Source organism: Oncorhynchus kisutch, linkage group LG24 (genome assembly GCF_002021735.2).
Source record: "Oncorhynchus kisutch isolate 150728-3 linkage group LG24, Okis_V2, whole genome shotgun sequence".
Classification (NCBI taxonomy): domain Eukaryota; kingdom Metazoa; phylum Chordata; class Actinopteri; order Salmoniformes; family Salmonidae; genus Oncorhynchus; species Oncorhynchus kisutch.
Genome location: NC_034197.2, coordinates 16,510,324 through 16,523,487, shown reverse-complemented (window position 1 = coordinate 16,523,487; position 13,164 = coordinate 16,510,324). Strand labels below are relative to the sequence as shown.

The 13,164-nt window shown below is 43.7% G+C and overlaps 1 protein-coding gene across 4 annotated transcripts; it reads left to right on the top strand.

Annotated features, from left to right (window-relative positions):
• The first annotated feature begins 120 nt into the window (after positions 1–120).
• Positions 121–10,011, top strand: LOC109869293 (NEDD8-activating enzyme E1 catalytic subunit). Of its 4 annotated transcripts, XM_020459348.2 has the most exons (18): positions 121–529; positions 974–1,026; positions 1,123–1,161; positions 1,673–1,793; positions 1,877–1,957; positions 2,061–2,143; positions 2,345–2,425; positions 2,559–2,602; positions 2,695–2,759; positions 2,856–3,011; positions 3,192–3,294; positions 3,489–3,602; positions 3,877–3,930; positions 8,756–8,792; positions 8,898–8,979; positions 9,153–9,253; positions 9,399–9,517; positions 9,613–10,011. In XM_020459348.2, the coding sequence occupies exons 2-18, from the start codon at positions 1,007–1,009 to the stop codon at positions 9,699–9,701; spliced, it is 1,389 nt and encodes a 462-aa protein (XP_020314937.1). In that variant the 5' UTR covers positions 121–529; positions 974–1,006; the 3' UTR covers positions 9,702–10,011. The 4 variants fall into 4 exon arrangements, 3 of the variants coding, with proteins under 3 accessions (XP_020314937.1, XP_031660148.1, XP_020314938.1); XM_031804288.1 differs by lacking the exon at positions 1,123–1,161 and having other exon boundaries at positions 512–529; XR_002252011.2 differs by lacking the exon at positions 121–529 and having other exon boundaries at positions 776–1,026; positions 9,383–9,517.
• The last annotated feature ends 3,153 nt before the right edge of the window (positions 10,012–13,164 follow it).

The following is a 13,164-nucleotide window of genomic DNA, read 5'->3' as shown; positions in this document are numbered from 1 at the left end:
AAAATGTACAATACGGGCCTCCCCGTATTCTGGGAGATGGAAAGGTTTTCCCAAAAACCTTCTCAATTAAACGTTAACTACAGAATGATATTATGATTATTTGCTTCAACCCAGTAGCCATTTTCTTTGCAACCCCATCCACTACAGAAACACTACTAATCAAATGAAATTGAATTAGAAAGGCTAACTACACAAAAACAAAAAAAATACATTTCTTCGATTTTTCCAGAACTCAAAAGTGGTCTCCTGATGTGTGCATAGTTTTGGATTTAAAACATACCATTTTTTTGTTCTTCTGTTGACGTGTGGCATTGAGTGGAAAAATCTAAAACCTGTGAATTTAACATGTATCTGTTTCTATGGTGACTTACTATTACTGTAGCCTACTTGCACAGTACAGGTTGGACTGACTGTTAAAGATCAATATGGGATATATCATTTTAGGTCATTCAGAGCGGATGTCACTTTTTCTCTTTTAGTTTTGTAAACCACCAGGACCGCCTTTCCTTCGTGGGGCGTTTGGAAAAATGTGAGTATCCTCAATTCTACTGGGAACCACTACACCACTAGTTAGGTTGTTACAAATGCACTGATATTAGTGGACGCACGTGGTTTTTCGGCAACTTTATATAGGACTTGTATCTGTTCTTCATACGTGTATCCGCCCTCTCGTTAGCTAGAATGGTCCCACCTGATCTTGCCTGCTTTTCTTTGAGGACATGTATTTCCATTGTTAGAGAAGTCACTCGACTGTCTTGTCAATATAATATAACATCTTTGGGTTGGCTCGGGTTCTTGTTGTGGTCAGTTTAGCTTCTCGCGAGAGTAAGACAAGTGCATTAATGTTGATGGAAATCATAATTGCGCTGTGCTGCACATAATGCGCAGAACATCCGTCATGTACAGTCATTGCAAATCCCTGTGAATTTTGGGCACATATGCTAACGCAGGTTTGATTTTCGTGAACATATAGTTTCAGCCAGTGAGGACATGGAACCTTGAAAGTATGGCGGATGCTGAGGAGCCGTAAGTACAAAAAATGATATTTATTGTCGCTAGCTGACAGAATCGACATTATGCTGCTGTTAAGCATTGAACCTTCTTTTATTCTCTCCTCTTTAGGGAGAAGAAAAGAAGGAAAATAGAGGAGCTGACTGAGAAGTTAGTGACGAAATGCTTGAAACTGGCAGCAGCTTTGAGTTGCACAGTTCGTTAGTGAGCTACCTAACTAAGTTAGCCTGTTAGCATGGAGTGTGGAAATTCATTGATTCAACAATTTCACACAGTTAGCTATGGAAATTGGGCTAATTCGAGTAGACAACTAGCTGATTCTAAGAACCAGGCACATGAACATGCTTAGTCGAAGTGTGCCCAATTCAACATCAAAGAAAACCAGTTTACCTTAGCTAATATGGTATCTAGCTAGTTAGCTAATATGATTGGTAGCTAACGTTAGTTAGCAGCAGCATCAGCTGTCTGAATTTTCACATATAGAATGATTGATTAACGTTAGCTATTCTAGGGAAATCATCCTGATGTTAATTGACATGCTACAGACCTATATTTATCTACGTAGTTAGCCATCTATTTTTGACTCACCATCACACTTGTGATAGGTTTGAGTGATTGCTGGTTGATATGTGCAGCAGAGCATCTTGTTTTCTGTGTGTAGAATGGCTGTAGATGGAGGACATGGAGATAGTGGAGACTGGGATGGCCGATGGAACCATGTGAAGAAGTTCCTGGAAAGACCCGGCCCATTCACTCATCCTGACTTTGAGCCAAGCATTGAGGTAAGGAATCAGATAATAACATGTCCTTTTATTTAGGGGATAGAGAAAAGCATTCTCCACACCAACTCTGATATTCCTTTCAGTCCCTTGGATTCTTATTGGAGACATGCAAAATCCTGGTCATTGGAGCTGGAGGACTTGGATGTGAGCTGCTCAAAAATCTGGTATGAGAGAGAATGTCCAGCTTCCAGGTGCAAATGCATGAAAGGGTTTTGTTCTATTTCTGCTCAGTAACTTAATGTGTGGTTTTTCCTTGTTCTGATGTAGGCTCTTTCAGGTTTTCGTCACATTCATGTTGTTGACATGGATACCATCGATATCTCCAACCTCAACAGGCAGTTCCTTTTCAGGTTTGGCTCGCCTTTCCCACCTTCTCCCATGGCCGTTAATCTATCAATAACAACCTTAGTGTGTTCTCGTTTGATAGAAGAAACAAAGTGAAAGTGTCTTTAAAAGTTTACTTTTCAACATACAACTCAATCAATCAAATGTATTTATAAAGCCATTTTTACATCAGCAGATGTCAGTGCTCACCTCTATACCTTGTTTAGGCCCAACGATGTTGGCCGGCCAAAAGCAGATGTGGCTGCTGACTTTGTCAATAATCGCATCCCTGGATGTAAAGTTGTCCCGTATCCTTTGCAACTGACGTGTAGAATACCGGAGTGTAGGTTTACCCCGTACAAATGACTGCATTACTAAGCTTGAGCATGTGAAGTACTAGAAGTATGTTCTATTCTTTTTCTTAATTCATATTCTGCTTAGACACTTCAACAAAATACAAGACTTTGATGAATCTTTCTATAGACGTAAGTGCAAACTTTGTTTACTTTATGGAATTTTCTAAAAACACTTGTACTTAACAATGGTGCTGACACACTTTTTTAAATTGGATTTGTAGAATTCCACATTATTGTTTGTGGATTAGATTCGATCATCGCCAGGCGTTGGATGAATGGCATGCTGGTACGTATGTCTTAATATGAACTATAGGCTATGTGGATTGTGTGTATGTATGTAAAATGTCAGATCACCCCAGTTACCTGATCACCCCATTTACAGATATCCCTTCTGAGCTACAATGATGGTGTTCTGGACCCCAGTTCCATCATCCCCCTCATTGACGGTGGGACGGAGGGTTTCAAAGGCAATGCTCGGGTCATTCTGCCTGGCATGACCGCGTGCATCGACTGCACTCTGGCGCTTTACCCACCACAGGTGCTACAAGCTCTCTCAGACCTGCCAAATAAAATATTTATAGTGTACTGCTTCAGTAGCCCACTACTTTGTTAAACTGGACAGTGAGTTGTGTACTGCAGCCATTTTGTGTTACTTATCAGTGACCGCTTTGGTGTATGTGTTGTATAGCCTAATGTGTTGTGTTATTTTTGTCCCTAGATTAATTTCCCCATGTGCACCATTGCGTCTATGCCGCGGTTGCCAGAGCACTGCGTTGAGTATGTCAGAATGCTACAGTGGCCCAAAGACGAGCCTTTTGGAGGTACGTCCATGAATAACACTTCTCATCGTCTATCACCTCTCGATTGCAATCAAAAAGGGCAACAAATCATTGTTTTATTGCTCACTGTACCCTTAGGTGGCCATAATCCCTTCATAACACTCATTAAGATCAACATAATACCTATTATAACAGAGAATTACAGATAATGACACAGGCTCTTGTCTGTCCCTCAGAGGGTGTTGGTTTGGATGGGGATAACCCTGAGCACATTCAGTGGGTGTTCCAGAGGGCCCATGAGAGAGCTGCTGACTACAACATCACAGGAGTCACATACAGACTAACACAAGGTGAGGAGCACCATACTGTAACAACCTGTCTGGCAGAGATGGTAAAACTCTCATGCTATATCAGCTTTTGGCTATACATACTATATAGTACAAGCAACATTTGGGTTCTGTTCCATTTAATATGAGGATGGGGGGGGGGGGGGGGGGGGGGTGTAGGCCTATTACAATTTTAAGTTGAAATTGTATTAACCCGACCTCCCCCACTTACAAGTATTGGTTGTAAAAAATCTGGGAACAGTGTGGCTAGATTTCTTTTCACATGGTTTTGCCTCAGGTGTCGTGAAGAGGATCATCCCTGCTGTCGCGTCAACTAATGCTGTAATAGCTGGTAGGAAATCCTTTCTGACTGTCACTGTTACGTTTCACTATATTGGTATAACTCTGCGGCGGAGGGATGTATCCGAGGTGAGGATTTACAGATTTACTCCCGTGTACACGTGTCACGGTTGGGGTCCACACGTCATTCATTTTCTCGGCGGAGGTCCATATGGTGTGAGGTACAAACTTTCTGAAGTTCGCTTGGTAAGTCACTGGTAACTGTAATATCTTGCGTGGAAATATACTCACTGGCTGTTTGCAGCCTGGAGCAGCTGGCCACATGGCCAGCCCCTCTTGAGAGCTCCACTCGCTGTGTGCGGTTGATCTGTGTCTTCCGCCCGTGGTTTATCGTATTTGTTTCGTTAGCGTTACACTACGACTCCGTGTGCCTCCATTAGTACGATGGCTCTTGATGCCACAAACTAATTTACCTTATACAACTTGTCCACTGGCTTGTTCTATGTGTGTTTTGTGAATTGCTTTAACATGCATGGGTTCTCTGCTAATTACCCTGCATGTTTTTTTTTCTTGTTCCTTCTCCTGTAGAGTGTAAGAATATCATGGTGGGCTTTCCACTACATTGAGACATTAACTTTGGAGTTCCTTAATGGAGTTTTTACTGCCTGGATGTTAAACCGGCTAGGTAATATTGCAGTTGGTGTAAAAATCCAATTATTATAATTTTTTTATAAAAAATACATTACCTGGTTGTTTTTTTTGTTTTGTCTGCCTGCTTTTCCCACATGGGTCTTCGCTGTTCTTTGCAGAGGTACTGGGTAATTTATCCCTCACCGGGTTCCTACTCTTCCAAGTGAGTCACGACATAAGCTCTCCCAGGGCGTCGGACCCCTGCTCTGTTGGCTTGGCTGAGCTTATGGCTTCCCTTTGTGATACGTGTGATGGTGGCACCCCCTGGGGATCCACATACCTTGTGTATGCACTGACCTGGGTTTGAGAGGGCAGTGGAGCGCCGTACTGGATGTATGTTTTGTGTGGTGTTCTCAGAACGCCTGAGCCATGCGTGAGTCGGCCAGGCTTGGGCTTCGGCTGGGGACGAGCTCCCTCAGGAGTGGTGCGCCAGCGAGCTGTTATTCCCTCTACTAGGCCCAGTACCCCTCCCAGGAAGCGTGCCTGGGGCCACTGCAGGCACAGCCCATCTGCTGCCAGTCATGGACAGGAGCAAGAGTCGGACCGCTGGGACCACCTTGGAATGGAGGGCTCATGCCCTGCGTCAGGAGGTTGATAGCTTCAATGGCGACGACAGCTGTTCCCTGTTGGCCAATGATTGCATCATCCCCTAGGAACAGCCTAGCACTGTTCACCACTGTGAGCGGGGCTACCGAGCTGACAGGCCATCAGAAGCCGGCAGCGGGGCTTCATCGCCCCCAGCGGCTCGAGAGGCAATGAGGAGCCTACTCACTCGGGTAGCCACTGCACTGGACATCAAACTGGTGGATAGTGGTGACTCTCCATCTGTCCCCATCCCTGCTGAGTTCCACGAGGCCTTGCTGGGCCTCTGCCAGGGGGTGCTTCCGACTCACAGCAGAGACTGGACCATGGCGTTATGCTGCAGGTGCAGTGTCACTCGACCTCTGGGAGTACCCGACCATGGACACCATGATAGCTGCCATGGTCTTCCGGACCGGGAGATTATACGGCAGAACCCGCGACTGAAGCTGGGACACCCCAGAGTCTTTGATGCGGACTTGAAAGCCACATATGGGTCCCTCTGCTCTCTTGGCCACCTTACAAACGCGGCCAAGCTGCTGCAGTTCTACCTGCAGCCTTTGTTGCCCCAGATGCAGGAGGGCACAGAGGAAGCGATGGAGGTGTCTTGCCTGCTTTCCCTGCACCAGAGGGATGTGGCCAACGGCCGGACCATGGCGCAGGTGGTTATCTCCCGGCGCCATCCCTGGCTGGCCTAATCCCGCCTTTCAGCTGCTCTCCAGAGCATATTTACCACTCTCCCCATCACCCAAAGGCTGATGACATTCTGGAGGAGACCAATAAGGTTCGTAGGGACCGGGAGACCCTGAGACGGTTCATGCCGCCTCTTCAGGCCCCGAGTCCAAGGCAGACACCCAACTGCACCCGAACGACGGTGGGGTCCCCCTCCTGCCCAATCTCTTCATGCCAGAGGGGAGAGGCACAGTGTGTGGTGGAGCAACAACCTGTCAACCGTGACCGCCATAGGGACGTGGCTGGGAAACCCAGGCACCCTGGGCGCCAGAGGAGAGGCTGGCCCCTGCAGGACCCCTGACACACCCTTCCACGGCTGCTTCTCTCTGTCTCAAAGGGCAAAGTGGGAGGAGGGTGTGGAGTCTCCTTGTGTGTTGTCCACAATGCTCGAGGGGTACCAACTCATATTCGGTGCCGGCCCCCGTCCTTCAGGGGCTTTCGTGTCACCATGTTGGCCGACTCCCTGAAAACCCTGCGGCTAGAGATCTCCTCACTCCTGGACAAGGGTGCCATCCACAGGATCAAGACATCAGAAAGGATATGTGGGTTCTTCTCCACTTATTGGACCTCCGCAACCTGAATGGGTACTGAGGTTCCACCTGCTGTCCCCAGCCCACGTGTTGCAGGCCGTGTCCAGGGGCCAGTGGTCTGTGACGCTGGACCTGAGGGATGCGTACTTCCATGTTCTTGTTCACCCAGCTTATTGGCAGTACCTCCAATTCGTTTCGAAGGGAATTCATGGTTCTTCCCTTCGGCCTCCCCTTGGCAACCCGCACTTTCACAAAGTGCATGGATGCTGTCCTGGCACCTCTCACATCCTGAGGATTGTTGATCCTCAATTACCTGGACGATCCTGACCCACATCGGTGGGCTGGTCATTACTGTAAACGACAAGAGTTGTCGTCTGACGCCCACCCAGAGTGTGGCCTTCATTGGCATGGAACTGAAATCAGTCCTCATGAGACCACACCTGTCCACCAGAAGGGTTCAGGCAGTCTTGTCTTGCCTCGACCACTTTTGGCAGGGGTGGGTGGTATCCACCCTGACCTGCCAATGCCTGTTGGGCTTGCCGCCGGCAACCCCGTTGCTGATTCTCCTGGGCTTGCTCCATCTCCGGCCTCTTCAACGGTGGTTCAACTCCCGCCGGCTGCACCCGAAGCACCCCCGTCACCGCCAGTGGCGGGTGATCGCACAGTGCCTCGGGGCATTGTTGAGGTGGCACTGACGCTCCTTTCTCTCAGGTGGGGTGGTGGAGATGCTGAGGATGTGCAGCACAGACGGCTCCCAGTTCGACTGAGGCCCACCGCCTCCATCTTATGGCACGGGAGCTCCTCTGGGCTCAGGGATGTCAGGTTCATTCCTTCCAAAGGTTCTGTCAGACAGGCATGTGAACCTCTCTTTTATCCTGTCTGCTTACGACCCCCCGGCAGTGGCGGAAGTTTGGGCCTCCCTCCGGCATGATGTGCCCTGTGCAGTTACTAGCTGCTTATGTGGAGCGGACACGGTCAGTGAGAACAACAGACCAGCTCTTTGTCTGCTATGGTGAGAGTCCTGCGGGCTGGGCTATCAAAGCAGAGATGCTCTCACAGGATCGTGGACTTGGATTATAACAGCATATCGTCTTGCTGGCCGGCCAGTGCTGGGATCTGTGGTGGCACATTCGGCGCAAGGTGTGGCTGCGTCCTGGGCTCTACTGAGAGGAGTGCCCCTCGCTGATATCTGTGCTGCGGCCAGCTGGGCTTCCCCTTTGCTAGGAACTATTGAGTAAATGTGGCACCTCCCTCTGCGGTTGATTCAGCGGTCCTGGGCGTCGCCTCCCCTTCCAGGGACTTTATTTATTTAACCTTTATTTAACCAGGAACAAGTTCTCATTTACAACTGCGACCTGGCCAAGATAAAGCAAAGCAGTGTGACACAAACAACAACACAGAGTTACACATGGAATAAACAAACAGTACAGTCAATAGCACAATAGAAAAGTCTATATACAGTGTGTGCAAATGGTGTAAGGCAATAAATAGGCCATAGTAGCGAAGTAATTACTATTTAGCAAATTATCACAGGAGTGATCGATGTGCAGATGATGTGCAAGTAGAAATACTGGTGTGCAAAAAAGTAAATTAAAACAATATGGGGATGAGGTTGGTAGATTGGATGGGCTGTGTACAGCTGCAGCGATCGGTTAGCTGCTCAGGTAGCTGATGTTTAAAGTTAGTGAGGGAGAGAAGTCTCCAACTTCAGCGATTTTTATTTTATTTTATTTATTTATTTTAATTTTATTTATTTTATTATTTTGTTTATTTTTATTATTCTTATTTTTTTGTTGTAAAAAACAAAATGTAATTCATTCCAGTCATTGTGCCCCCCCCCCCCCCCCCCCCCTTCTACATTGACGGCCCCTGCGTCTCGATTTCGCCACCGGCTGGCCAGGTCCTTCTAGCACTGACTAAATCTGGTACAGGTATACCAATATATTGGAGTGATCCAGTATAGTGAAACATAACTGTGGTTACATACATAACCTTTGTTATGTGAGCTATATGGATCGCTAGAGGCGCCTCAAAAATGATGTAGAGAACGTGTGTCGTGGCCATGGGTCTATATATATATATATATATATATATATATATATATATATATATGAGGCAGACCCCAGCCGTGACACAGGTCTACACGGGAGTAAATCTGTAAATTCTCACCTGTTGTATCCCTCCGCCGCAGAGTGATACCAATATATTGGAGTGATCCATATAGCTCACATAACCGTGGTTACATACGTAAGCTTAATTTTATCTTGATGGATCCCAACTTGATTACAAGTAGCTACTTTTGTACATTTCAAGTGTAACTTATTTAACTTTTTTGTTGCTCTGTAGCTGCCTGCTCCACTGAAGTTTTTAAAATGGCTTCAAGGTTAGTACTGTGAATTTAATAATTCTGTTTTCACATGATTCACTCACTGTAGAGAACAGGTCAGTTTCATACCAGGTATCAAATTACTTTTCTCTAACTTTGCAGCGCTTATATTCCACTGAATAATTATCTGGTATTTAATGATGTGGACGGACTGTACACCTACACATTCGAGGCAGAGCGAAAGGTTAGTAATGTCTCAGGAGTACCTAGATGAGTGTCTTTAATGGGTATATATTTGCCCATTTTATTAAGTAGAACTGTACCAATGTTACTGACAGTGCTATTGACACAAGGCTGTAAGGGGGTGGCGTGATGTCAGAAGTACTTTGTCTTCATGCTCTTGTTTTGGTCTGACAGGAGAACTGCTCAGCTTGTAGCCAGGTGCCCCAGGATCTACAGTTCCCACCCTCTGCCAAGCTACAGGAGGTCCTGGAGTACCTGACTGAGAACGCCTCCCTGTGAGTACATCTGCTAGTAACCAGATTGACTGACTGATATTGATGTCTGTCATGTCTTCATACAGTAGAGGCAGTTTTTTTTTATTTTATCGCTACTGAAAGGTGTAATTGTGAAGTTGGCATTGTTAGCATTCATCTTTTCCAGACAAATGAAGTCCCCAGCCATCACAGCAACCCTGGAAGGGAAAAATAAGACACTATATCTACAGACTGTAGCTTCAATTGAAGAAAGAACTAGACCCAACCTTTGCAAAACCTTGAAAGGTAAGATGTTTTTTTCTTCAAATATGTGTATGGTAGACTATATAAACCTATGTTTGTTTCGGCCATCTTGTACATGTAATGTTGTGGTGTTGCAGAACTGGGATTGTCTGATGGACAGGAACTAGCAGTGGCAGATATCACCACACCTCAGACTGTCCTCTTCAAGCTGAAACTCACCTCTTAAACCGTCAAAGTACACATCCAAAATCTATCAAGACATTTGACAACCTTTGGGGAAAGTGATACAGCGTGGTATCGTTTTAATATATTTGAGACTGATCATGTATGTAAGATCCATTATGGCGGGTAGTGTGGAAGGTCAACAACTTTATATCATTACAATGTAATCAGTCGGAACGTTTTCCTTAACAATTATGTTTTACTTATTAATGTTTGCTCCAAATGGATGTCTTCTTTCCCCCATTCAAAATAAGTAGTTTCTCCTTATATACATAATGACAACTGTGCTGCAATAAAGTGTTTTGTTAATGAAAGTTGGTGCAAAGTGGGTTTCCTTACTCTGTGCACTAGATGGAGCTATACAACTAACACTACTATATAGCACCGACTGTAATAAAAATGATGGTATCAGGGGAACCTTTTATGGAGCGAGATACCTGCCAAAAGCTTGAACGTACGTATTGTTAGGGTTGTAAGAAAATCCATCTGTAAATTTTTAGGATCGTAAGAAAAGCCATGTGTGAAACAAACGTGAAATTTCATCTGTGAACATACAAACACCATGTTACGATTACGGACTAACATTTTAGATGTCAGACGGAAGATGCTTCTTTTGTAAAAGGCACATGACAGCCCGCTTGAAGTTTGCAAAAAGGTGCCTAAATATAATATACAACTACTACTAGAAATAATACAACTTCATGAAACATGTAAGAAGCCAGGCCTGGTATTTTATAGCGGATTTTGAAAAGGCCTTCGATAAAGTAAAGACTGGATTTATTTTTTATTTTTTTCAATTTTGCTGATTTGCTAAAAATGGGTGAAATATATATATATATATATGTGTGTGTGTGTGTGTGTGTATATATATATCGCAACCCCAGGTTTAAAATAGTAAATAGCAGCTACTTCTCAGTTTTGAATTGTCAAGATGAGTTAAACAAGGGTGTCCACTGTCACCATATCAATTCGTTATGGCCATCGAAATGCTAGCTATTAAAATCAGATCAAATAACAACATTAGAGGATTAGAAATCGAAGGCTTAAAAAGTATTATATTGTGTCCGCAAGCTAGATCCCAGCAATGTCTCATTGAAGTTCTAGATAGCATTTCTGGACTAAAACCTAATTATGAAAGTGTACACTTACGTATTGGATCTGTAAAAAATACTACTTTTACATTACCCTGCAGTTTACCTATTAAATTGGTCTGACTGAAGTAGACATACTTGATATTCATATCACAAAGATATAAAGGAGCTTTCCACAATGAATTTCAATAGAAAAGATCCTGCAACCATTGAGAGGTAAATGCCTGTCTATTTATGGAAAAATTACCCTGCTTAACTCCTTGGTCATATCTCAGTTTACTCACTCACTTATGGCGCTGCCTACTGATGATTCGTTTTTCAAATCGTATGAGCAAAAAATATTTAGCTTTATCTAGGACGCTAAACCAGACAAGATAAAGCGTGCCTATCTATAGTTGAAGTCAGAAGTTTACATACACTTAGGTTGGAGTCATTAAAACTTGTTTTTGCATCCACTACACCAATGTCTTGTTAATTAACAAACTATATAGTTTTTGGCAAGTCGGTTAGGACATCTGCTTTGTGCATGACACAAGTCATTTTTCCAACAATTGTTTACAGATAGATTATTTCACTTAATTCAATGTATCACAATTCCAGTGGGTCAGAAGTTTACATACACTAAGTTGACTGTGCCTTTAAACAGCTTGGACAATTCCAGAAAATTATGTCATGGCTTTAGAAGCTTCTGATGGGCTAATTGACATCATTTGAGTCAATTGGAGGTGTACCTGTGGATGTATTTCAAGGCCTACCTTCAAGCTCAGTGCCTCTTTGCTTGACATCATGGGAAAATCAAAAGAAATCAGCCAAGACCTGGTACATTCTTGGGAACAATTTCCAAAGCCTAAAGGTACCACGTTTCATCTGTACAAACAATAGTACGCAAGTATAAACACCATGGGACCACGCAGCCGTCATACTGCTCAGAAAGGAGACACGTTCTGTCTCTTAGAGATGAACGTACTTTGGTGCGAAAAGTGCAAATCAATCCCAGAACAACTGCAAAGAACCTTGTGAAGATGTTGGAGGAAACGGGTACAAAAGTATCTATATCCACAGTAAAGTGAGTCCTATATCAACATAACCTGAAAGGCCGCTCAGCAAGGAAGAAGCCACTGCTCCAAAACCGCCTGACCTCAATCCAATAGAACATTTGTGGGCAGAATTGAAAAAGTGTATGCCAGCAAGGAGGCCTACAAATCTGGCTCAGTTACACCAGCTCTGTCATGAGGAATGGGCCAATATTCACCAAACTTATTGTGCGAAGCTTGTGGAAGGCTACCCAAACCGTTTGACCCAAGTTAAACAATTTAAAGGCAATGCTACCAAATACTAATTGAGTATATGTAAACTTCTGACCCACTGGGAATGTGATGAAAGAAATAAAAGCTGAAATAAATCATTCTCTCTACTATTATTCTGACATTTCACATTCTTAAAATAAAGTGGTGATCCTAACTGACCTAAGACAGAGAATTCTTAATGGGATTAAATGTCAGAAATTGTGAGTTTAAATGTATTCAACTGTATATAATGAATATGAATTGGGTGGGTTGAGATGATTAAATATAAAAGCACTAAACCTGTCTAAAAGCTTCACTCAATTAAAAGTTTTACTTGATCCCAGATGGTTCTCAAGTAGATTACTAAGAAAAGCTTATCCATTGTTTAAAATGGCCTTTGTGCAGATTGCCATATGTAATTTTTTCTAAGTATCTATATTTCAAATAAGCATTGCACAGCTGGTTACACGTTCATTCCCCTGAAAAGATAGAACAAATATTATGGCTGAACCCAAATGTGCTGGTTGATAAAATACACATAAAAAATGTAATAAAAACGTATTCTGTTTTTAAATTATATTGGAATGGTAGAGTTATATGTTTAATGGGGTTATCAGAATTGTATGGGAAGGTCTGCTCAATCAAAGATTACAATCAATTGATTATAGCATTACCCCAAACATGGATGTGGCAGTGGGAGGAGGTAGGGAACCAGTTTGTCTGCCCAATTTAAAGGATCAAAACTGGCAGGGGAATAAAAATAAATAAATAGGAAAGCATACCAGTTTTGTTTGAGGACCAGGATGTTGACAGCTGTGCCACACAGATTTGATGTACCGATTCCATGGTACAGGGTGTATGACGCAAGATTCAAGACTGTGCTTTTCAGCAAAAATTGTTATATAGAATTCTTGCCACCAACAAAATGTTGAATATTTGGGGTATACAATCATTGCAGCTCTGCAGATTTTGTTGTGAGGATACAGAATCAATAGACCATTTATTTGGGTATTGCCCTCCTCTAGCCTGTTTCTAGGATCAGGTTCAGGAATGGCTGAAAATGCATAACATTTATCTAAAATTGACACTA

Coding starts and splice junctions, on each gene's coding strand:
- LOC109869293 (XM_020459348.2), top strand. CDS start 1,007: ATGGCGGATGCTGAGGAGCC. Junction 1,162..1,672: donor ATAGAGGAGCTGACTGAGAA/GTTAGTGACGAA, acceptor TTCTGTGTGTAG/AATGGCTGTAGATGGAGGAC. Junction 2,603..2,694: donor TGATGAATCTTTCTATAGAC/GTAAGTGCAAAC, acceptor TTGGATTTGTAG/AATTCCACATTATTGTTTGT.